This window comes from Haemaphysalis longicornis, unplaced genomic scaffold, assembly GCF_048455015.1.
Source record: "Haemaphysalis longicornis isolate Haplotype H1 unplaced genomic scaffold, Haemaphysalis longicornis Haplotype H1 scaffold_1, whole genome shotgun sequence".
Classification (NCBI taxonomy): Eukaryota; Metazoa; Arthropoda; class Arachnida; order Ixodida; family Ixodidae; genus Haemaphysalis; species Haemaphysalis longicornis.
In genome coordinates, this window is record NW_027526203.1 from 432280409 (window position 1) to 432306308 (window position 25900).

A 25900-nucleotide genomic window follows, 5' to 3' on the forward strand; every position below is an offset into this window, starting at 1 on the left:
CAGTGACGGAGAGCAGCTCACCCTCTGATGCTTCCCTTTCGCTTCCAAGCTCTTAGGATATCGAAACATAGGAAAGTGGCTCTACTGACTTTCATACAGCCCCCGCACCACTGAAGTCAGTGGATTCTGCTCGTGCGACCAAGCTTCCCCGAGGACCTCGCAGCCGTGGTCTCCGTGCCCCATCCAACGAGGACGACGTGAAGTCCATTCGTCATGAGGCGGCAAAACCCTACCATCGCGTTGTGACAGCAGCTGACCATCATGGCGCCCCCCCTAGCCTCTCCGAGGATGCCTCCCTCCCGACCGACCCAGAACCCTTGAGCGAACCGGACTGTTCAACGCAAGGCAAGGACCCGCGTCTGGTCAACCCAATTAATCAGGTGTGGGACTTGCTAGGTGCCTCAAGAGTGGACAGCAAGCGGCTGTTATCGACGTCAACGTCCTCAGATGACACGGCAGACCCCAGTAAGAAACTGTGTCTGCCCGCCTCCAACGCTAGTCCTGATTTGTAAATGAAAGTAGCATCAATGCATTTCGTTCCCAGTCTAGCCATCCTTCATTGTCAGATGGCCGTGTTATTCTTGCTTGCCCACGGGGTTTTATCCTGGCGAAATGGGAAGCAGTGGTTGAAACGATTGCCAGCACGGAATCCCATTGATGCTCCTTTCATTGCCATTTGATGTTCGATTTTGTTTTCGGTTCGACGGCCATTATGGTCGCCTTTCCTCCTCAGTACGCACATCATGTGACAGCGTTCTTCTTTGCACACGGCCTCTGCCAGATCCCTCGGTTGCTTCGTTCCGGCATCACGGGCATGTCGTGGGCTCGCCCCACGCTAGAAGCTAGTTTAGCGTTGGGCACGCGAGACGCAGGGAGGCTGCGCCTCACGAGGCCGTATGCTTCGCCTTCCTTTAAAGGTGTAACGAGGCCAGCTGGGCTCGTGATCTGCGTCGCTGATTGCTATGGAGGAGTAAGGGATTGACAACGGAAAAAAGGCCCTAATTTTACTATATCCTTTAATGCAAGTGCATTTACTTTCTTTAAATGCTCAAGGCTTCCTCAACCTTGACAAGCAGAGAGAGATCATGCATTTTGCGCGAGCAATGAAAGTTGATATTCTTTTTTTGCAAGAGTGCAATTTTCGCCCCCCGCATGATGTTAAATTATTTAAACAGCGTTTTTCAGTTCACACATTTTTTCGCTAAACGACTCTATGGCCTCAGGCGTTGGTGTTGTCTTTTTGAGTGCTCACCTTCGCGACAAAGCACATGTAACTTTTGGCTTTGACGGCCGGGTAATTGCCATTGATTTTTACCTGTTCTCACGCCGGGTGAGGGCAGTTAATTTGTATGCGCCTGCACCGCGCCATCTTTCCGCAAGTTTCTTTCGTTCGCTAGACATGTTTTTGTTGGATGCCTACCCAACTTTTCTAGTGGGGGATTTTAACTGTGTTGTTGACCCCGAGCGAGACATTAGAGGGCCAGGCCGAGGAAGGCCGTATAGAGGTGCGAGCGCGTTGCGAGACCTGATGGATCAGTTTCGCCTCTGCGATGCGTGGGTTCATCTACACGGAGACGTGTTTGTTGCAACATGGTCTGGGGGTCAATCGGCCAGTCGTTTAGACAAATTTCTTTTTCCGCCCGAGTTAAGTGGCTTGGTAGAGAGTTGCGAAGTGTTGTCCTTCCTAGAGGTGGCGCCCAGAATTTCAGATGACGTGCCAGTTTCGGTGAAACTAAAATGCCATACACGTGATCCTAGCCCCAATTTGTGGCGAATGGATCAATGCTTGCTTACTGATGCCGTTAGCGTGGCAGGAATTAGGGTTTCTCTAGTGGAGGAAAGGAACACGCATCAAGGGGAAGCCGACTGGGACTGCTTGAAAGCTGGATGGCGTGTCTATTCTACCCTATTGACTGTTGTATTGATCTCGACGTATTGTCGTGAACTTTCGATGATGTGATCTACAGTGATCTTTCAGAGTAATTGTGCTTCTAATAGTGTGTGTACTAGTGAACTATGGAGAACTGTGGAGTGAACTGTGTGTGTAGTGAGTGGGGTAGTGAGTGAAGTGATACACGTAATGTGTATGGTTTAGGCGACCCATGTAGTATTCAGCACAGCGGGTCTTTGTATCGGCGATCAATAAATTTTCTTGAAGAGTTTACCGGTGTTTTTTTAGTACTCGTTACGAAGAGCCCCAGCGCAAAGCGTAAGCGAGTGTCCCGGTGTTTTTTAGTACACGTTACGTTCTAGTGCAACGCGTAAATGAGTTTCCCGGTGTTTTAGTACCATTACTACATGAGACGCCCCTTGCGACGACGACATGAGACGCCGACAGCCCCAGCCCTTGAGGGGCGTGGCCCCTAACCGGAGTTTGGTTCATTCGAAAGATTGCCTCGTTATAACAAGGAAATCTTTCCAAACTTGTGTAAGTATGACGCCTTAGAATCATACTGAGATCACTTTTAATGTACACTTTGCTCAAATAAGCTATATAATTAGGAAAAAATGGAATGGGCATGCGACCCACAAGCGCATTTCCCGCAACAGAAGCTATGATGTCATATGTGGCTGTTCTGCGATTGGCTGAGGTCGGCAAAAGCAAACCCAAATAAGACAGGGCTTATATATAATCATGGCGAAGGAGCTATGTACGCTTAATATTCGGGCATATTCTTTTTATAGCAGTAGGAATTGTGGGGTAAAGAGCGGAAGTTACGAAAATACACGTAAACCTAGAAGTACCGATGCGTACTGCTGTCGGTTCTGCGCACACTATGCTTGTTTTAGCTGCACAGCACTGCGGTGCTTTGGGGTTATCTCAGACGACACTCCCCGATTGTCTTAAGCGACGATGTCGTACGTGATCATATTTTTCGAGCGAACACCATGTTTCACGAAACAATGATTTTTTACCTTAACAAAAACAAGGCAGGTACAAATACGGTCAAGAACAAAGCTAAGGCATAAAACAGTTCTTTGCGGTATGGTGGCGCTATCTATGTTGACTAACAGTAAACAATCGTGCGCAATCGTTTGCAGAGCGGTTCTTGTGTAGTCATTGCCGACGTCCCGAACACACTTGATTTGGCGGGAGAATCAACACTTTAACTTAAATTGATTGATTTCTCAGTGACTAAAGCAACGTTTGCTTCCGGACAAGCTCTGGGGGCACTATAAAACGTGAAATCTTTCGTATAAAACAAACATGTTTTGTCGGTATGACTCCCTAAAAAAAATCCCTGGTCATCTCCGCATGCGTTAAACCTGGGGAGGGGCGAAGCATAATGTGTATTCTTGGCGCCTTGGCGTTTTTGCCAACGGAGATGAAACCATTGGGGTGTAGAGGTATACAGCTTTGCTGTAAGTCTCTTCTCTTTTAAGCACAAACAGCCACAGCGCTTCGTGCTTCAAAGCTGAGTAAATGAGGGTCTTGGAATTTTTTAGTACCCGGAGTTTCTCGGTGCTTTAGCACCATGACTATATGAGAACGACGCTTACGAGGACCACCTGAGACGCCGAAAGCCCGAGCCTCTAAGGGGCGTCATTCCTAATACATGCATCCATAGCCGCATAAGCTCCGTTTTAAAAATGTGCAGCCTGCTTTTGCGGGCACGCGCCAGGCCCTAAGAGAGGATCGCCCGTCCTCGGCACGCTGATGTGCGCGTGCTGAAGCAAAAGACACCGGCAAAAGTGCCTCTCCAGCATCTTTCAAGTGAAAGGCACCACCGGGCGTTCAGTCAGCTGGGAACAGGCGTTCGGGGCCCACCGCTCCAATGAACGCCGGGGAGGCAGCCGGGAGGGATTCCGCTTGGCCCTCGTACTGCGCCAGTGGTTGAGTCTCTCCTGGCACTGCCACCTGTACCGTCCCAGCACCAATTGCACAAAATAAGAAATACTTTCAAGGGCCCTCGCGCTCTGTAAAGATGGATGACCAGCGAAGCTGGGCTCAGTACAGGGAGTGCACGAAAAAATAACAGGTTTGTAATTTTCGATTGAGCATTCTTCCTAGTTAATTAGCGGAATGAAACTTGAAAACTGGAGTTTTATTCTAGCGGACAAATGCGGGGTCGTCTTCTTCTCCAGCGTGTCGTTAAGCATCTTGCATGTGTGTACGCTTCTCCGTCGCGTCATTAGGCTTTTCTTACCGTGTGTACACTCTTTAAGATGCTTAAGGACGCGGTGGAAAAGCAGGCATCCCCGCGCTTGTCCGCTGGAATAAAAATCCAGTGCTTCCAAGTGACTTATGTCCTGTTCCTCATACACATGCTGCTTTCAGCCCACATGACATTCTCGGTGCCGCACCCCTTCTCAAAAGCAAACCACACCCGCCTTTTCGCATAAACGGCGACGGGGGAAGCCACGCCTTCTCGGAACATCTAACGAGAATACAGACGACCGATATGCGTTTTCATAGATTTTCATAGGCGGCGGCGGCGGCGGCGGCGGCGGCGGCGGCTGCGGCAGCGGCTCAGCTCCTGAAAGCCAACACTTTTCGTACCTCTGGGAGCCAGCCGATGCTTACGTTCATTGATAGTTAAGAGCACGTGTATGTATGTCCCCAAAATGAAAACGCCGACAGCCACAATGACGGGTATACGATGGGCTCTTGCTGTGTTATGTTGACATATCCAAAGAGCCTGCACATTCAACGAGCCATTACATGCATCATTAGAGGTGTTGGCTCGTTAGATGTTCAGGCCAGCTCCATCGTCACGGTCGATCACGCTAGCACGCCATCAACTGAGTAAGCGAGCGGCGTGTTGGTTCCTGAATTTTTTTGGTTGCTTCAAGGGGGCTGAATCCACGTGAATCCACGAAAGGGCATGCTCAGGTAAAACAGCAAATAAAGTTCTGATTGCAATGATGCTGTTTCATGAACTAGTCTGGCAATGCGACATGCTTGCGTAGACCCCAGCTGAAAATTGTTACAGCCGGCGTGAAAATCTAGTCCATTTTATTACCAGTTCATTCGCGGCAAATGGCCCCAAATTTGTTTCTGTTTCTGGGTTGCGAAAGAGTGAAACCGTTCTGTAGCCATTCTAACACCAGAATGGTAATTCCTCAACCCAGTAAGTTTGACTGTATAATGTATGCGATAACAACAAAAAAGGTTCATTTAAAGGGTGGAAATGAAGATACTGAATGCTGAGATAGCATAAAACCACACTGCAAACCACTGTGGTTTGCAATGTGGTTCGTAGTTATTGGGATTCTTGTTCCTTTTGCTGTTAGCTGTGTCGACTTTGGCTGAGGTGAGTTAAACCTAGAATTGTAATGTAATTAGCTAGGCAACAACAGATTTCGTCTGCGGGCGAGGCTGCTCTACGATGTGATGTCGTGGTGGGTGTGATGGCACAGTGGATATGCTAGCAGGATGGATGTATTAAAACGTTCTTGGACGAAGTTGCTCGATGGACGTGTTGGCGCAGTGGATATTGTGGCACGTTGGATGTACTGGTTTACATTTGGTGTATTTTATCAATACATATGCTGTCAGAATGTATTTTCTAGCACAATGGACGTAATGGCTCGAAAATGGTCGTTTTGGCTCGGTGGATGCAATGGCATGATGGACGTGTTGGCCTCAAGCCGTTGTCGCCGCCCGGTAGTTCACTCTAGGCAGGTGGTTGGCTGCGGTGCTGCGGCGGGATACAGTGATGGCTGTTGCCGGTTGTTAATTGCCGGCTTTGTTGCCGGCTAGTTTCCGTGTACGTGTGGTTGCTCCGCGAAGACGGTTCATCCGGTGACGTGCTGCGACGTCACATATCCGCCCGCTCCGTGCGACCTACTCTCACTTCGTGCGGATCTTCAGCGAACAAGAAAACTGGACAAGAAGTAAAATAAAGAAGCGGCGAAGAGTCAAACCTTATCCTTCCCCAAAGGCGCCACAGGCAGGCACTCCCACGAAGGGCGCGCCTTTGATAGTCTCGAAAATTTCCTGAGTACAGGCACCATGATAGCCTTTCACGACGTGGCCCTGTTCGAATAGGAGCACGCAACCATATGTAGGACACTGTAAAGATAGGTTATTGCCACTTCCTGGGATGAGAGCGTAGACATGTTTACACTGACGCTCACCTGGCTGTTATGAGACTGAGAGCGATGATGGGGCCCTCGCGTGTTCGGCGTTATGTTTTTTTGCTACACATGAGTTCATCGTCATTTCCAATCATCCAAACCACCGGAATTCGTTGAGCGCAGAAAGGAATTATCAGAAACTCCCAAGTGCGAACCGTCGAAGAACTGCTCAAGCCGCGGTGGTACACGCCGAGCTTCTTTGAAATCGACTTCCCTCCTACACACGTGCATTGCTAAGAAGACATATCTATCTATGTGCCGTGCAAGCAATGTTATACCAAAGTAAAAAAAATGGCCGTGTGGCTGCTCCTTTCGTTGCAAATGTCGGTGAAAGACGATAGTCGACTGGCGCCCCTGGCAAGTAAATGCCTCCATTGTCTTTCTCGCTCACCTCTCATGCTGTTCCTCTCCCGTCTCGTCTTGCCAAGATAAAACACGCTAGAGGCTTGCATAGTCAATTCAAATTTACCGCGTTCCCCTCCTCCGAGTCGGGTGCCTCGACGGCAGCGCTGCCGTAAATCGGAGACGCGCGTGAATCGAGGCACCCTACTACAACGTTTATAGAACAACGTCCTTACTCCACGAGCGTTTCAAGCGGAACGTGGAGCCTATCTAGTGGAACCTTTCGTCGGTGTTGCCATTTGATTTTCTATATGCCGCCAAGTGGCGCCCGCAAGAGCAGACGACAGGTTTCGGCAGTTGATGTAGTATTTTATTTCTTATTGCAAAAACCAAGCATACGTGTATTTTTAGATAAGGAAACACTACAAATATCACTCATGTATTGATTTTCAGCCTTATATTCGGGTAATCTCTTTTTCTTGTTCAACAATATTGAGAAGTATGAACATTAACACCGGAGTTAAGCGTGTCGATTCCGCTGTGGGTATATAAGACAACAGCGCAGTTTCGTTATCCCTTTCGCCGAGTGGCTGAATCGAGTCACAGGCTGACAGACAGGTGGGCAGATAGACAGACAGACAGTCATACAGGCAGACCAAACTTTCTGCGTTTTAGTAGCCCAAGAAAGACTATCGTCTTTAAAATGCGGCGTCTTTTAATAATATTTCCCTTAGAACCCATATACGTTACCGATCACTTTTAGAATCGTCTTCACAACTGCACAGGTCTGTATTGCTAGAAAGAATTTTGTCTTCTAGGGTAATGTAAGCAGTGTGATGTCGAAGTACGATGGCATGAGGGTCTTTTATTAGACAACTCCACTGGACCCAATTTATCCCTATTAGACGTTAAATACTGAGCTTTCTTAAAGTTGGCTTCACACCTATACGCTATCGAATTGCTTGAAAGACATCCTTTAGGGGGTGGGAGGGAGGCAGTATCAGGAGTCTAATATCAAAGTATGAAGGCATTTTCGCATGCGACGAAATTGTCTGTTCTTGCGTCGGCCTGTGCGCTGACATCCTTTATACCGTGGAACATACAGTGACAGCTTTTCCTTTGAGTTAGTGTTTCCCAACGTTCTTGTGCCCGCCTGCGAGTATCGCTTAAAATTTTCACGCCCAGTCTTATGTGGAACCCGATGACGTAAGTCTGCTTACCTGCAGTTGGCAGATCTCTTATTGAGTTGATTGATTGTAGGGTTTAACGTGCCGACGCAACGCAGGAGATAAGGCGCGCCGTAGTGGAGGGCTCCGGATTAATTTTGACCACCTGGGGATCTTTAACGGGCACCGAAATCGTTACACACGGGCGTTTTTGCTTTTCGCCTCCATCAGAAAAGCGGCCGCCGCGGCCGGAAATCAAACTCGCGTCCTTCGGACACAAATGTAACTGCACAGACTTTTATCCCGACGCCCCTGAAACACGCTGTGCCATATTATGCGCTGCTCACGGACGGAAAGTGTGAACTTCAAGAACACTGCCTTCGAACACGACCAACTTCCCAGGTCAAGCACGCAGTAAGAACCGAACCATAACACGAAAATCAGTCTTATGCACAAATCATCTAATTTTCGTAGCCGCTCTAGATTTAAAGAAACCTTACAGAATTATGTTTTTCACTACCTTTAGGGTCCCCTATCCTCCTATTCCTATGTATTCTTTCCTCCGTATCCCCACCCCCCCCTTATACACCATCAGGCGTTCCGGTGTCCGCCCCCTAGGCGAGACAATTTACGCCTGCTGGTGGATCTTCCCTTTGCAATGAACAATAAATACATACATATATACATAGGAATAAGTTATGTGGCCATAGGAGCTGGTACTTGAAATTGCCATCTATCTGGCACCAGGTCATTGCAGCAGGGCAGTTTCAGACAGGAATTGAGCTGCTCCTGCCTTCCAAAAGACTGTGGGCGTAACTCGTTGTTTCCTGTCATCACTTGAAGTCACCCGGGGAGACATTCTCTGGGAATATTGGTAGCAACAACGGAATACACGGGTATAGAAGAAGCTTTACGGAATAAAATCTAAAGTGGGTCGACACGAAAACACACACAAAACAAAACAGGCTCATGGAAGTTGAATATGCTGATTCGCAGAGACTAATTTGCATAAGACGTAAAGGCAAGCTTATAAGCTCTGCCTAATTTGCATTTGCTTTTGCAGGCCTCCGGCAATCGCAGAGCTGGCTGGTATGACATCATAGGTTCTGTTGCGGGAAATGAGCTGGTGGGTCGCATGGCCATTCCCATTTGAGAGAGAAGGCTCTCTATTAGAGGAGAAAGCCGAGATGTTTGCAGGAATTTCGACACCGACATGCTACTCGGCGGGGGAAGGGGGAAAGGGGGAAAGAAAAGGCCCGATAGATTACAGGGCAGAAGAAAGAGGAAGAAAGATTGAAATAGAAGAGAAAAATAACAAAAAGTTGACATTCAGTTCGTGTCAGTAGTGTGATTCAAAAGTCTGTTTTAGATTTTTAACTCTAAATCCCTGCAATGACGCCAATCCTGTCCAGATAGGCGAACAACGCCGACAATACTTTGCGTTTAGCTGGTGAGGATGACCATGGACCAAGGAGTGCTTTCAGGTAATTGGTCTAGGGATGAGGTGTTCTAGTTCCTGCTCAAGGCTGCACCTTTCGTTGATATATGCAGGACATTCCAATAGCAGATGCTCCATGGTTTCCAACGATCCGCAGTTGTCGCAGTAGGGGTTTTTCGTAATACCAAGCCGAAAAAGGTATGACTTCGTAAGCGCTGCGTTGAGACGAAGTCGGTGGTATAGCGTCTCTAATCCGCGCGGAAGTACCTCTGGTAGCCTTATCTTGAGCTCAGGGTCTATGTGGCGCAGGAAGGCATGGTGGTGACCTGGAAGGGACCAGAGACGGTTCCGTTCCATTAAAACGAGCGCCTTCGCCATAGTTCCTTCACCATCACGCTTAGTGAAGAAAATCTTCCTCACATTGCACATATCCAGGCCCCTGCGAGCAGTTCATTCGCCTTCTCATTTCCTAGAACACCACAGTGACCGGGAATCCACTGAAACGCTATGCGGTGTCCAGCGTCATTGGCAAGGTGGTGCAAGTATGTGATGTCACGACAGGCATGTTCATGAATGGTGAAACAGTCGGTTCGTTGCAGGCTTTGGAGAGCCGCCTTCGAGTCCGTGAAAACAGCCCATTGCTTTGGCCGCTGGCCTAAAATATAGCGCATAGCTTCCTTGATGGCGTCAAGCTCGGCGCTCATAGATGATGTCGCACGCTCGAGGCGATAGGAGAACGTCTGGCCAGTAGAGGGAATAAATATTCCGGAGGAACTGCGCTCAGGTGTGCAGGAGCCATCCGTGAAGATGTGGTTTGCTTCAGAATACAGCCGGCTGATATGCTGAAGTGTTAATTGTAGGAGTCCACTTTGAGGCATGCTCTTTTTGGAGTCAATTCCGGGAATGTTGTATCTGATATGTAGGGGTGAAAGGGTCCAGGGTGGAAAATTATATGGCATTGCTTTTGGGGCCTGGGTAGGAACGGAAAGATTTAGTGTCCTGAGTGCTTGCCCGAAACTGGAATTACCATTTTCAGCCGTGCGTGTTAGTGTATGGCTTTTGGCGTGCAGACGATGGCGTAGATGAATTCGCGCAGTTTCCTGGAGTCGAATCACGTCCAAAGGTAGACATCCAGCTTCAGCGATCGTACCCAAGCACGATGACCATTTCGGTAGGCCGAGGCAGAAGCGGAGGCAGTTGTTTCTGGCCGCATCTAGAGGCTGTCTGCTTGTGGACGGAAGCTTCTGAAGGACAGGGAGGCTGTAACGCAGTAAGCCATCGACATAGGCTTTGCAGAGCAGTACTATAGAGCGACAGTCACTGCCCCAGCGACTGCAGTGAGATACCGAGGAATCTTTGGGTTCGCACATATTGTAGGGTGCGGCCTCCGAGAACCAGTGGATATCGCTTCATGTGCTTGCGAGTAAACGCACTGGCGACACTTTTCTCGGAAGATAGGTGGAGTCCTCTGGGTGAAAGATACGCAGATATTTTTGCGAGAGCTTTCTGTAGCCTTTGCTGCGTGGTACGACGCGATCGCGACGCACACCAGATGCAGATATCGTCCGCATAAAGTGTGACGTGGACGCCAGGTTGGAGTACTCGGTTTAGATGGATAAGAGTAAGGTTGAATAGCAGAGGGCTCAAGACGGCTCCTTGAGGTACTCTTTTTTGTGTAGTATAGTAGGAAGTTGGGCCTTCCGGAGTGGACATGAAAAGTTGTCGCCCTTGTATGTAACTTGAGATCCAAACGCAGTTTTCCACCAAATCCAAGAGCAGCAAGGGATGTCAGAATGACATCATGAAAAACTGAGTCAAATGCCGATTTAATGTTTAAAAATACGGCTATAGGAACGTATCTCTTATGTAACTCTTCTTCCAGACATGAAACTAGTGTAATCACGTTGTCAATGGCTGCTCTATTTTCGCGAATGCCGTTCATTTGAGCGAAGTTTACGGTAAAAGTGGTGTAAGCATGATTCCAACGGGGCAATCTTTCAAATGAACCAAACTTGTGTTTTGTCTTCATGGCCCCTTTGAGGCGTTTCCAAGAAAGTTATCTTACGGAAGAAATTTAAAACCGCTTCTAATGGTTCCAAGAGGACTCACCCGCTCTCTATGTAAAGTTATACTGTTCTTGAAGCCGTGTTGCATAATTTAAATGCCTTTTCCGTGTAAACTGAAGCGCACCATTCTTGAAAGTCAGTTGAGAAAATGTTATCCTAAGAATGCGCATCAGCTTGAGTGTTTCAATTCAAAATGAGCCAAAGCCAAATTTATTACTGCCGAAGCCCCTTAGGGGCTAGGGCTGTCGGCGTCTCCTGTTGTCGTAATCGTCTCGTATAGTCATGGTACTAAAACACCGGGACACTCATTTTCCAACGCTTCGCGCAAGAACGTTTCATCTCCATGGGCAAAAACGCGTACTAACACAACACACCGAGACACTAGTTTTGCAACGCCTCGTGCTACTTCTAAGCATGCTTCTTTGCTTGCGGCGGCGTTTAACACGAAGACAACTTACGGCAAGAGAGACTTACAATCGTTAAATGCACTTGTGCACTCATTATTCGCTCCTTTCCCGATTTCACGTTAGTCGAGGTGGTCCGCGATTTTTAAATGCAGAGCATTTCTTTAAGTCACGATGTCACCCGGCATTGTCGGCGTGCCTCGGCGTCCGCAACAGCCATTCCAGGTGCGTCCTCTCCCCCACTCCTCCTCGCCTTGTCTCCGCTGCTCCTCGCGTGTTCTCTGCGTGCTCGGATCGCGTTCAGCAACAGGTGGGGCGCACATGCGTCGTAGTTTTGCGCGGGAGCAACAACAGTTGTGGCGTGATCGTGACGTGGTCGTTACGTGGTCGTGGCGCCGTCGTGCCGTGATGGGGGGTTCTCGGCGTTCGCTCTCGCTGTCAATTTCTTTCGAACCAGATAAAATGCCGCAAAAGCGGCGTGAAGAACGCCTTTACAAGCGCGCGCACTCCGTGCCAGAGAAAAGGAAAAATAGAAGACCACTTGCACGCACAAAGTGTCCAGCCTGGAAGCGCTACGCTTTAAAAACAACACACAGCAACAACTGCAACAACATTAACGTAACCCAACCTACTTAACGTCGTGCGCCCCCCGAAAATACTTTGCATTTCACCGTGCCCCTCGCGAGGGGGATGGTTTTTTTTTGCTTGTTTTGTTTGTTTATTTGTTTGTTTTAAATGGGCCATGCATACAAAACAAATATAAAATTCCTTGCAATCTAGACTAACGTGAAACTTGGGGAGGGGGTAAGCATGTGGTGTATATGTGTATTCTTGGCGCCTTGCCTTTTTTTTCAACGCAAATGAAACCAATGGGGGGGGGGGGGGGGGGTAGAGGTAGACAGCTTTGCTGTAAAAGCCTCTTGTCTTTAAAACACGAAGCAAATTAGCGCGAGATGTCAACGAGTGTCCCAGTGTTTTTATAGTACTCGTTACGAAGAGCTCCAGCGCAAGGCGTAAGCGAGTGTCCCGGTGTTGTTTTAGTACACGTTACGTTCTAGTGCGACGCGGAAACGAGTTTCCCGGTGTTTTAGTACCATTACTACATGAGTCGCCCCTTACGACGACGACATGAGACGCCGACAACACCAGCCCCTCAGGGGCGTCGCCCCTAACCGGAGTTTGGTTCATTCGAAAGATTGCCTCGTTATAACAAGGAAATCTTTCTAAACTTGTGTCAGTAGGAATGAACCAAACTTGTGTCAGTATGACGCCATAGAATCATACTGACATCACTTTTAATGTACACTTTGCTCAAATAAGCTATATAATTAGGAAAAAAGGGAATGGGCATGCGACCCACAAGCGCATTTCCCGCAACAGAACCTATGATGTCATATGTGGCTGCTCTGCGATTGGCTGAGGTCGGCAAAAGCAAACCCAAATAAGACAGGGCTTATATATAAGCTTGCCGAAGCAGCTATGTACGCTTACAATTAGGGCATATTCTTTTGATAGCAATAAGAATTGTGGGGTAAAAAACGGAAGTTACGAAAGTACACGTAAACCTAGAAGTACCGATGCGTACTGCTGTCGGTACTGCGCACACTCTGCTTGTTTTAGCTACACAGCACTGCGGTGCTTTGGGGTTATCTCAGACGACACTCCCCGATTGTCTTAAGCGACGGTGTCGTACGTGATCATATTTTTCGAGCGAACACTATGTTTCACGAAACAATTATTTTTTTACCTTAACAAAAACAGGGCAGGTACAAATACGGTCAAGAACAAAGCTAAGACAGAAAACAGTCCTTTGCGGTATGGGGGCGCCATCTACGTTGACTAACGGCAAACAATCGTCCGCAATCGTCTGCAGAGCGGTTCTTGTGTAGTCATTGCCGACGTCCCGAAAACACTTGATTTGGCGGGAGAATCAAAACTTTAACATAAATTGATTGATTTCTTAGTGACTAAAGCAACGTTTGCTTCCGAACAAGCTCTGGGGGCACAATAAAACATGAAATCTTTCGTATAAAACAAACTTATGTTTTGTCGGTATGACTCCCTAAAAAAAATTCCTGGTCATCTTCACATGCGTTAAACCTGGGGAGGGGCGAAACATAATGTGTCTTCTTGGCGCCTTGGCGTTTTTGCCAACGGAGATGAAACCATTGGGGTGTAGAGGTATACAGCTTTGCTGTAGGAGTCTCTTCTTTTTTAAGCACAAAGAGCCACAGCGCTTCGTGCTTCAAAGCTGAGTAAATGAGGGTCTCGGTATTTTTTTAGTACGCGCTGCGTACAAGCGCGAGACGCAAACGAGTTTCTCGGTGCTTTAGCACCATGACTATATGAGACGACGCTTACGAGGACGACCTGAGACGCCGAAAGCCCGAGCCTCTAAGGGGCGTCGTTCCTAATACATGCATCCATAGCCGCATAAGCTCCGTTTTAAAGATGTGCAGCCTGCTTTTGCGGGACGCGCCGGGCCCTAAGAAAGGAGCGCCCGTCCTCGGCACGCTGATGTGCGCGTGCTGAACCGAAAGACACCGGCAAAAGTGCCCCTCCAGCCTCCTTCAAGTTAAAGGCACCACCGGGCGTTCAGTCAGCTAGGATCAGGCGTTCGGGGCCCACCGCTCCAATGAACGCCGGGGAGGCAGCCGGGAGGGGTTCCGCTTGGCCCTCATACTGCGCCAGCGGTTGATCCTCTCCTGGCACTGCCAGCTGTGCCTCCCCAACAACAATTGCTCAAAATAAGAAATACATTCAAGGGCCCTCGCGCTCTGTAAAGATGGATGACCAGCGAAGCTGGGCTCAGTACAGGGAGTGCACAAAAAAATAACACGTTTGTAATTTTCGATTGAGCACACTTCCAAGTTAATTAGCGGAATGAAACTTGGAAGCACTTGAAGCACTGGAGTTTTTTTTATTCTAGCGGACAAATGCGGGGTTGTCTTCTTCTCCACCGCGTTGTTAAGCATCTTGCATGTGTGTACGCTTCTCTGTCGCGTCATTAAGCATCTTACCATGTGTACACACTGTAAGATACTTAAGGACGCGGTGGAAAAGCAGGCATCACCGCACTTGTCCGCTAGAATAAAAATCCAGTGCTTCCAAGTGACTTATGTCCTGTTCCTCATACACATGCTGCTTTCAGCCCACATGACATTCTCGGTGCCGCACCCCTTCTCAAATGCAAACCACACCCGCCTTTTCGCATAAACGGCGATGGGGGAAGCCACGCCTTCTCGGAACATCTAATGAGAATACAGACGACCGATGTGCGTTTTCATAAATATTCATAGGCGGCGGCGGCGGCGGCGGCAGCGGCTCAGCTCCTGAAAGCCAACACTGTTCGTACCTCTGGTAGCTGGCCGATGATTACGTTGATTGATAGTTAGGAGCACGTGTATGTATGTCCCCAAAATGAAAACGCCGACAGCCGCAATGACGGGTATACGATGGGCTCTTGCTGTATTATGTTGACATATCCCAAGAGCCTGCTCACTCAACGAGCCATTACATGCATCATTAGAGGTGATGGCTCGTTAGATGTTCAGGCCAGCTCCATCGTCACTGTCGATCACGCTAGCACGCCATCGACTGAGTAAGCGAGCGGCGTGTTGGTTCCTGAATTCTTAGTGGTTGCTTCACAGGGGCTTATTCATCGCATGAATCCACGAACGGGCATACTCAGGTAAAACAGAAAAGAAAGCTTTGATTGCGATGATGCTGTTTCATGAACTAGTCTGCCAATGCGACACGCTGGCATAGACCCCTGCGGAAAATTTTACGGCCGGCGTAAAAATCTAGTCCATAATTTTTACCAGTTCATTCGCCGCAAATGGCCCCAAATTTGTTTCTGTTTCTAGGTTGCGAAAGAGTAAAACCGTTCTCTGGCCATTCTAACACCAGAATGGTAATTCCTCAACCCAGTAAGTTTGACGTCTATAATGTATGCGATAACAAACAAAAAAAAGGTTCATTTAAAGGGTGGAAATGAAGATACTGAAGGTTGAGATAGCATAAAACCACACTGCAAACCACTGTGGTTTGCAATGTGGTTTGTAGTTATTGGGATTGTAGTTCATTTTGCTGTTAGCTGTGTCGAGTTACGCTGAACTGAGTTAAACCTAGAATTGTAATGTAATTAGCTAGGCAACAGGGGATTTCGTCTGCGGGCGAGGCTGCTCTACGATGTGATGTCGTGGTGGGTGTGATGGCACACTGGATATGCTAGCAGGATGGATGTATTAAAACGTTCTTGGACGAAGTTGCTCGATGGACGTGTTGGCGTGGAGGATATTGCGGCACGCTGGATGTACTGGCTTACATTTGGTGTATTTTCTCAATAGGTATGGTGTCAGATGTATTTGCTACCAAAATGGACGTAATGGCTCGAAAATGGTCGTTTTGGCACCGTGGATGCAATGGCATGATTGACGTGTTGGCCTCAAGCGGTTGTCGCCGCCCGGTAGTTGAAGTTGAAGTTGAAGTTGTAGTTTATTTCCATAAACGTACACCGTTATGGCGGAAAATAGGGTAAAAAGCTGCACTCAGCAACTTGACGGAGCCCTACATCCTTCATGGTCAACAGAAACAAGAATTGTAATGTAAGAATTGTAATGGGACAGTTTTTCTTGTGTTGCCGTGAAGACGGTTGCCGTGAAGACGGTTCACTCTAGCCAGGTGGTTGGCTGCGGTGCTGCGGCGGGATACAGTGATGGCTGTTGCGGTTGTTGCTGGCTTTGTTGCCGGCTAGTTTCTGCGTACGTGTGGGTGCTCCGTGAAGACGGTTCATCCGGCGACGTGTTGCGACGTCACATATCCGCCCGCTCCGTGCGGCCTACTCTCCCTTCGTGCAGATCTTCAGCGAACAAGAAAACTGGACAAGAAGTAAAATAAAGAAGCGGCGAAGAGTCAAACCTTACCCTTCCCCAAAGGCGCCACAGACAGGCACTCCCACGAAGGGCGCGCCTTTGATAGCGTCGAACATTTCCTGAGTACAGGCACAATGATAGCTTTTCACGATGGGGCCCTTTTCGAATAGGAGAACGCAACTATACGTAGGACACTGTAAAGCTAGGTTATTGCCACTTCCTGGGATGAGAGCGTAGACATGCTTACACTGACGCTCGCCTGGCTGTTATGAGACTGAGAGCGATGATGGGGCCCTCGCGTGTTCCGCGTTATGTTTTTTTTTTGCTACACACGAGTTCCTCCTCATTTCCAATCATCCAAACCACCGGAATTCGTTGAGAGCAGAAAGAAATTATCAGAAACTGCCAAGTGGGAACTGTAGAAGAACTGCCCAAGCCGCGTTGTTACACGGCGAGCTCCTTTGAAATCGACTTCCCTCCTACACACACATGCATTGCTAAGAAACATATCTACGTGCCGTGCAAGAAATGTTATACCAAAGTAAAAAAAAATGGCCGTGTGGCTTCTCCTTTTGTTGCAAATGTCGGTGAAAGACGATAGTCGACTTGCGCCCCTGGCAAGTAAATGCCTCCCTTCTGTTTCTCGCTCACCTCTCATGCTGTTCCTCTCCCATCTCGTTCTTGACCAGATAAAACACGCTAGACGCTTGCAAACTCAATTCAAATTTACCGCGTTCCACTGCTCCAAGTCGGGTGCCTCGACGGCAGTGCTGCCGTACGTCGTAGAAGCGCGTCAATCGAGGCACCCTACTACAACGTTTATAGAACCACGTCCTTACTCCACGAGCGTTTCAAGCGGAACGTGGAGCCTATCTAGTGGAACCTTTCGTCGGTGTTGCCGTTTAATTTTCTATATGCCGCCAAGTGGCGACGGCAACAGCAGGCGACAGGTTTCTGCAGTTGATGTAGTATTTTATTTCCTATTGCAAAAACCAAGCATATTTTAAATGAGGAAACACTACAACTATCACTCATGTATTGATTTTCTGCCTTGTATTCGCGTAATGTCTTGTTCTTGTTCAACAATGTTGACAATTATGAATATTAACACCGGACTTAGACGTGTCGATTTGGCTGTGGGTATATAAGACTACAGCGTAGTTTCGTTTTCACTTTCGCCGGGTGGCTGAATCGAGTCACAGACAGACAGACAGACAGACAGACAGACAGACAGACAGACAGACAGACAGACAGACAGACAGACAGACAGACAGACAGACAGACAGACAGACAGACAGACAGACAGACAGACAGACAGACAGACAGACAGACAGACAGGCATAGAGACAGACCAAACGTTCTGCGTTTTAGTAGCCCAAGAAAGACTATCGTCTTTAAAAAGCGTCGCCTTTTAATATTATTTCCATTAGAACTCATGTACGTTACCGATCACTTTTAGAATCGGCTTCACAACTGCGCAGGTCTGTATTGCTAGAAAGACTTTTGTCTTCTATGGGTAATGTAAGCAGTGTGATGACAATGTACGATGGCATGAGGGCCTCTTATTAGACAACTCTATTGGACCCAGTTTATCCCCATTAGACGCTATATACTGAGCCTCCTTAAAGTTGGCTTCACGCCTATACGCAAATGAATATCTGGGAAGACATGCTTTAGGGGGGAGCAGTATTACGGGTCTAATATCAAAGTATGAAGGCATTTTTGCTTGCGACGAAGTTGTCTGTTCTTGCGTCGGCCTTGTGCGCTGACATCCTTTATGCCGTGGAACATACAGTGACAGTTTTTCTTGTGAGTCGGTGTTTCCCAACCTTCTTGTGCCCGCCTGCGAGTATCGCTTAAAATTTTCACGCCCAGTCTTATGCAGAACCCGATGACGTAAGTCTGCTTACTTGCAGTTGGCAGATCTCTCATTGAGTTGATTGATTGTAGCGTTTGACGCGCCGACGCAACGCAGGCGATGAGGCGCGCCGTAGTGGAGGGCTCCAGATTAATTTTGACCACAGGGGATCTTTAACGTGCACCGAAATCTCGTACACACGGGCGTTTTTGCTTTTCGCCTCCATCAGAAAGCGGCCGCCGCAGCCAGAAATCAAACTCGCGTCCTTCGGACACAAATGTAACTGCACAGAATTTTATCCCGACGCCTCTGAAACACGCTGTGCCATATTATGCGCTGCTCACGGACAGAAAGATTGAACTTCAAGAACACTGCCTTCCAACACGACCAACTTCCCAGGTCAAGCACGCCGTAAGAACTGAACCATAACACGAAAATCAGTCTTATACACAAATCTCTAATTTTCGTAGCCGCTCTATATTTAAAGAAACCTTACAGAAATATGTTTTTCACTACCTTTAGGGTCCCCTATCCTCCTATTCCTATGTATTCTTTCCTCCCCCCCCCCCTACACACACACACACCATCAGGCGTTCCGGTGTCCGCCCCCTAGGCGAGACAATTTACGCCTGGTGGTGGATCTTCCCTTTCCAATGAAGAATAAATACATACATATATACATAGGAATAAATTTTGTGGCCGTAGGAGCTGGTACTTGAAATTGTCATCTTTCTGGCACCAGCGCCGGTTTGCCCGAACGCGATAAGTGTGGGAATAAGTTCTCAACTACGACTTCAGCTCTGTCTAGGTCATAAGTCGTTTGCCCGAAACTGATACAAACGCTCGGTTAAGGTAGTGTTTCCGTCGGGTTTTCTGTCAACCGGCTTGTTTGCCGTGGCTGACTTCGTCTTATTGGCGTCTTTTTTGAAAGCGGGAACTTAATCGGGGACTTATGCGTACGGGCAAAAGGGCCCAGGTCATTGCAGCAGGGCAGTTTCGGACAGGAATTGAGCTGCTCCTGCCTTCCAAAACACTGTGGGCGTAACTCGTTGTTTCCTGTCGTCACCTCAAGTCACCCAGGAAAAAATCCTTCGCGAATATTGGTAGCAACAACGAAATACACGGGTATAGAACAAGCTTTACGGAATAAAATCCAAAGTGGGTTTACACGAAGACACACACAAAACAAAACATTCTCATGGAAGTGGAATATGCTGATTCGCAGAGAATAATTTGCGTAAGACGTAAAGGCAAGCTTATAAGCTCTGCCTAATTTTCGTTTGCTTTTGCAGGCCTCCGGCAACCGCAGAGCTGGCTGGTATGACATCATAGGTTTGTTGTGGGAAATGAGCTAGTAGGTCGCTTGGCCATTCCCGTTTGAGAGAGAGAAGGCTCTTTATTAGAAGAGAAAGCCGAGATGTTTGCCGGAATTTCGACCCAGACATGCTACTCGGCGGAGGAGGGGTAAGGGGGAAAGAAAATGCAGATAGATTACAGAGCAGAAGAAAGAGGAAGAAGGTGATTGAAATAGAAGAGAAAAATAACAAAAAGTTGACGTTCAGTTCGTGTCAGTAGTGTGATTGAAAAGTCTGTTTTTCATTTTTACCTCTAAATCACTGCAATGACGCCAATCCTGTCCAGATAGGTGAACAACGCCGACAGTACTTCGCGTTGAGCTGGTGGGGATGACCATAGACCAAGGAGTGCTTTCAAGGTAATTGGTGCTGGCATGAGGCGCTCTAGATCCTGCTCAAGGCTGCACCTTGCGTTGATATATGCAGGCCATTCCAGTAGCAGATGCTCCACGGTTTCCAATGATCCGCAGTGGTCGCAGTAAGGGTTTTTCGTAATACCAAGCCGAAAAAGGTATGACTTCGTAAGCGCTGCGTTGAGACGAAGTCGGTGGTATAGCGTCTCTAATCGGCGCGGAAGTACATCTGGCAGCCTCATCTGGAGCTCAGGGTCTAAGTGGCGCAGGAAGGCATGGTGGTGATCTGGAAGGGACCAGAGACGGTTCCGTTCCATTAAAACGAGCACCTTCGCCATAGTTGTGGCATCACGCTTAGTGCAGAAAATGTTCCTCACATTGCGCATATCCAGGCCCCTGCGAGCAGTTCATCCGCCTTCTCATTTCCTAGAACACCACAGTGACCGGGAATACACTGAAACGCTATGCGGTGTCCAGCGTCTTTGGCAAGGTGGTGCAGGTATGTGATGTCACGAGAGGCATGTTCATGAATGGTGAAGCAGTCGCTGCGTTGCAGGCTTTGGAGAGCCGCCTTCGATTCCGTGAAAACAGCCCACTGCTTTGGCCGCTGGCGTAAAATGTAGCGCATAGCTTCCTTGATGGCGTGAAGCTCGGCGCTCATAGATGATGTCACACGCTCGAGGCGATAGGAGAACGTCTGGCCAGTAGAGGGCATAAATATTCCGGAGGAACTGCGCTCAGGTGTGCAGGAGCCATCTGTGAAGATGTGGTTTTCTTCAGTATACAGCCGGTTGATATGGTGAAGTGTTAATTGTAGTAGTCCACTTTGAGGCATGCTCTTTTTGGAGTCAATTCCCGGGATGTTGTATCTGATATGTAGGGGCGAAAGGGTCGAGGATAGAAAATTAGATGGCATTGCTTTTGGGGTCTGGGTAGGAACGGAAATATTTAGTGTCCTGAGTGCTTACCCGAAACTGGAATTACCACTTTCAGCCGTGCGGGTTAGTGTATGGCTTTTGGCGTGCAGACGATGGCGTAGATGAATTCGCACAGTTTCCTGGAGTCGAATCACGTCCAAAGGTAGACAGCCAGCTTCAGCGATCGTACCCAAGCACGATGACCCTATCGGGGGGCCGAGGCAGACGCGGAGGCAGTTGTTTCTGGCCGCATCTAGCTGCTGTCTGCTTGTGGACGGAAGCTTCTGAAGGACAGGGAGGCTGTAACGCAGTAAGCCGTCTACATAGGATTTGCAGAGCAGTACTATAGAGCAACAGTCACTGCCCCAGCGACTGCCAGCGAGATACTCGAGGGTGTTTGACATTGCGGTTATTTTTGTACGTAGTTTCTTCACTTCCGGAGCCCAGGAAAGATTTCGGTCTATTCAGATTCCGAGGAATCTTTGGGTTCGCACATATTGTAGGGTGCGGCCTCCGAGAACCAGTGGATATCGTGCCATGTGCTTGCGAGTAAAAGCAGTGGCGACACTTTTCTCGGAAGATAGGTGGAGTCCTCTGGGTGAAAGATACGCAGATATTTTTGCGAGAGCTTTCTGTAGCCTTTACTGCGTGGTACGACGTGATCGCGACGCACACCAGATGCAGATATCGTCCGCATAAAGTGTGACGTGGATGCCAGGTGGGAGTACTCGCTTTAGATGCATAAGAGTAAGGATGAATAGCAGAGGGCTCAAGACGGCTCCTTGAGATACTCCTTTTTGTGTAGTATAGTAGGAAGTTGGGCCTTCCGGCGTAGACATGAAAAGTTGTCGCCCTTGTATGTAACTTGAGATCCAAACGTAGTTTTCCACCAAATCCAAGAGCAGCAAGGGATGTCACAATGACATCATGAAAAACTGAGTCAAATGCCGATTTAGTGTCTAAAAATACGGCAATAGAAACGTATCTCTTATGTAATTCCTCTTCCAGACATGAAACTAGTGTAATCACGTTGTCCATGGCTGCTCTATTTTAGCGAAGGCCGTTCATTTGAGCGAAGTTTACGGTAAAAGTGGTGTAAGTATGATTCCAATGAGGCAATCTTTCAAATGAACCAAACTTTTGTTTTGTCTTCCTGGCCCCTTTAAGGCGTTTCCAAGAAAGTTATGTTATGGTAGAATTATAAAACATCTTCTAGTGGTGCCAAGAGGACTCACCCGCTGACTATGTAAAGTTATACTGTTCTTGAAGCCCTGTTCCATATTTTAAATGCCTTTTCCGCCTAAACTGAAGCGCACCATTCTTGAAAGTCAGTTCAGAAAACGTCTTCGTAAGAATTCGCATCAGCTTGCGTGTTTCAATTCAAGATGAGCCAAAGTCAAACTTATTACGGGCAAAACCCCTTAGGGGTTCGGGCTGTCGGCGTCTCCTGTTGTCGTAATCGTCTCGTATAGTCATGGTACTAAAACACCGGGACACTCGTTTTCTAACGCCTCGCGCAAGAAAGTTTCATCTCCATGGGCAAAAACGCGTACTAACACAACACACCGAGACACTCGTTTTCCAACGCCTCGCGCTACTTCTTAGCATGCTTCTTTGCTTGCGGCGGCGTTTAACACGAAGACAACTTACGGCCAGAAAGAGAATCGTTAAATGCATTTGTGCACTCATTCTTCGCTCCTTTCCAGATTTCACGTTTGTGGAGGTGGCCCGGGATTTCCTTGGTTTGCTTATTTGTTTTTTTTCAGACATTAAATGGGCCATGCATACAAAACAAATATAAAATTCCTTGCAATCTCCACTGACGTGAAACTTGGGGAGGGGGGAAGCATGTAGTGTATATGTGTACTCTTGGCGCCTTGGCTTTTTTCCAACTCAAATGAAACCATGCGGGGGGGGGGGGGGGTAGAGGTAGATAGCTTTGCTGTAAAAGCCTCTTGTCTTGAAAACACGAAGCTCTTTAGCGCGAGATGTCAACGAGTGCCCCGGTGTTTTTTTAGTACTCCTTACGAAGAGCCCCAGTGCAAGGCGTAAGCGAGTGTCCCGGTGTTTTTTAGTACACGTTACGTTCTAGTGCGGCGCGTAAACGAGTTTCCCGGTGCTTTAGTACCATTACTACATGAGACGCCCCTTACGACGACGACATGAGACGCCGACAGCCCCAGCCCCGGAGGGGCGTCGCCCCTAACCGGAGTTTGGTTCATTCGAAAGATTGCCTCGTTATAGCGAGGAAATCTTTCCAAACTTGTGTCAGTATGAATGAACCAAACTTGTGTCAGTATGACTCTATAGAATCATTCTGACATCACTTTTAATGTACACTTTGCTCAAATAAGCTATATAACTAGGGAAAAAATTACTCCCACCTACCCTCGTGGGAACCCCTGTGTAGATGCGACGCATAGGGGGTTCCGTTGCTGTTTCCGTTAGGTTGATTCTCCCATCGCGTGAAACGTCCCGTGAACCCCCTGCCGCGGCTATGACGCAACGTGGCGCGGCTATGACGCAACACAATCCAACAATTTTCACTTCAATCCAATCCAAATCCAATCCAATCCAATCCAATCCAATCCAAGCCAAGCCAAGCCAAGCCAAGCCAAGCCAATCGAATCCAATCCAATGCCCCTCGCGAGAGAGTGTTCGCTTTCAGAGAGGAGAGGGGGTGAGCGGCGGAGAGCGCAGCTCGCGCGGCGAGGAGAATGGGGGAGGGGTGTGGACGGACAACGACTCCGTATGGAGGGACAAGGCGAGTGAATGAGATGCAGTCGCATCTAAAAGAGAATGGGCATGCGACCCACAAGCGCTTTTCCCGCAACAGAACCTATGATGTCATATGTGGCTGCTCTGCGATTGGCTGAGGTCGGCAAAAGCAATCCAAAAAAGGAGCGCCTGTCCTCGGCACGCTGATGTGCGCGTGCTGAAGCGAAAGACACCGGCAAAAGTGTCCCTCCAGCATCCTTCATGTTAAAGGCACCACCGGGCGTTCAGTCAGCTGGGATCAGGCGTTCGGGGCCCACCGCTCCAATGAACGCCGGGGAGGCAGCCGGGAGGGGTTCCGCTTGGCCCTCATACTGCGCCAGTTCCGCTTGGCCCTCATACTGCGCCAGCGGTTGAGCCTCTCCTGGAACTGCCACCTGTACCTTCCCAGCACCAATTGCACAAAATAAGAAATACTTTCAAGGGCCCTCACGCTCTGTAAAGATGAATGACCAGAGAAGCTGGGCTCAGTACAGGGAATGCCCGAAAAAAATTGGGCCCATCTCCCCGCGAGGGGGACTCGAGTAAATGCGTCGCATAGGGGGCGGGTGTATTGCGCTAACGTTTAGTGTTTGCGGAGTTGGTGGCAGTGAATGCGTTGTATCAGCAGCTTCTTGACGTAGTTTGAATGAGTCAAGGATATAAGGCGCGTTCGTAGCCTCCCGTTCTGTTTCGGCTTTGTGGCGCAGTGGGTAGAGCACCATGTACATTGCGTTCCGCCCGCAGGGTCGAGGGGTCGGAACCAGGCGCCGGATAGTATTTTTTTATATAGTGTAGGGGGAGGGGTGCGGACTACGACTACGGACGTCAACGCGGGTGACATCGTGAGTTACTGAAATGCTCTGCATTTAATAAGACAGGGCTTATATATAAGCTTGCCGAAGGAGCTAAGTACGCTTACAATTAGGGCATATTCTTTTATAGCAGTAAGAATTTTGGGGATATAGAGCGGAAGTTAATGAAATACACGTAAACATAGAAGTACCGATGCGTACTGCTGTCGGTACTGCGCGCAATATGCTTGTTTTATCTTTCCACCACTGCGGTGCTTTGGGGTTATCTCAGACGGCACTCCCCGACTGTCTTAAGCGACGGTGTCATACGTGATCATATTTTTCGAGCGAACACCATGTTTCACGAAACAATTATTTTTTTACCTTAACAAAAACAAGGCAGGTACAAATACGGTCAAAAACAAAGCTAAGGCAGAAAACTGTTCTTTGCGGTATGGTGGCGCCATCTAGGTTGACTAACGGTAAACAATCGTCCGCAATCACGGCCTCCGCGATCGGCTGCCAGCGGCGCAACGTCGCGCCGCCGGCAGCCGATCGCGGAGGCCGTGCCGCAATTGTCTGCAGAGCGGTTCTTGTGTAGTCATTGCCGACGTCCAGAAAAGACTTGATCTGGCGGGAGAGTCAAAACTTTAACTTAAATTGATTAATTTCTCAGTGACTAAAGCAACGTTCCCGTCCGGACAAGCGCTGGGGGCACAATAAGACATGAAATCGTTCGTATAAAACAAACTTATGCTTTGTCTGTATGATTCCCTTAAAAAAAATCACTGGCCATCTCCACATGCGTCAAACCTGGGGAGGGGCGAAGCATAAAGTGCATTCTTGGCGCCTTGGCGTTTTTGCCAATGGAGATGAAACCGTTGGCGTGGAGAGGTATACTGCTTTGCTCTAAGAGTCTCCTGTCTTTGAAGCACAAACAACCACAGTGATTCGTGCTTCAAAGATGAGTAAGTGAGGGTCTCGGTATTTTTTAGTTCGCGCTGCGTTCAAGCGCATGACGCAAATGAGTTTCTCGGTGCTTTAGCACCATGACTACATGAGACGAAGCTTACGACGACGACGTGAGACGCCAACAGCCCGAGCCTCTAAGGGGCGTCGTTGCTAATACATGCATCCATAGCCGGTGAAGCTCCGTTTTAAAAAGAACATAACAGCAATAACAGTCACGAAACCAGTGCTCCGCGCACATAGAAACGGTGGGCCGTTGCAGCGGTTTCAATTTGAATTGCCGGCTTTGTAGTTGCGAATTCAGAAGTGAGGTCGTGAGGTGGTGCACCCGTCGGCTGTTCGTAAAAAGGGGGGTGGGGGCGATGAGTTTAAAACAGAAAAACTACATCCACTGCAGAAACTCTGGCCCTGGTATTTGTTTTTCTTGGAGAGCCTTTCAGTTTGATCATATGCAAATGTCGTTTCAAATCGCGCGCCATCAGCTGCAAAGGGTTCGCACAACATCCAACAGATGGCGACGAGTGTACTG

General features: G+C 48.4%; 1 protein-coding gene across 2 annotated transcripts in view; it reads right to left on the reverse strand.

The window, feature by feature from the left end:
- Positions 1-16026: 16026 nt before the first annotated feature.
- LOC144155740 (toll-like receptor Tollo) overlaps positions 16027-25900 on the reverse strand; it is a 67266-nt gene continuing 57392 nt past the window's right edge. For both annotated transcript variants that reach the window (XR_013319621.1, XM_077687354.1), the window contains one exon: positions 16027-16376. Coding sequence is in view for 1 of the 2 variants with exons in the window: in XM_077687354.1 (XP_077543480.1) it covers positions 16361-16376 (16 nt within the window). In the remaining variant the exon portion in view is untranslated. The remainder of the gene's footprint in view (positions 16377-25900) is intronic.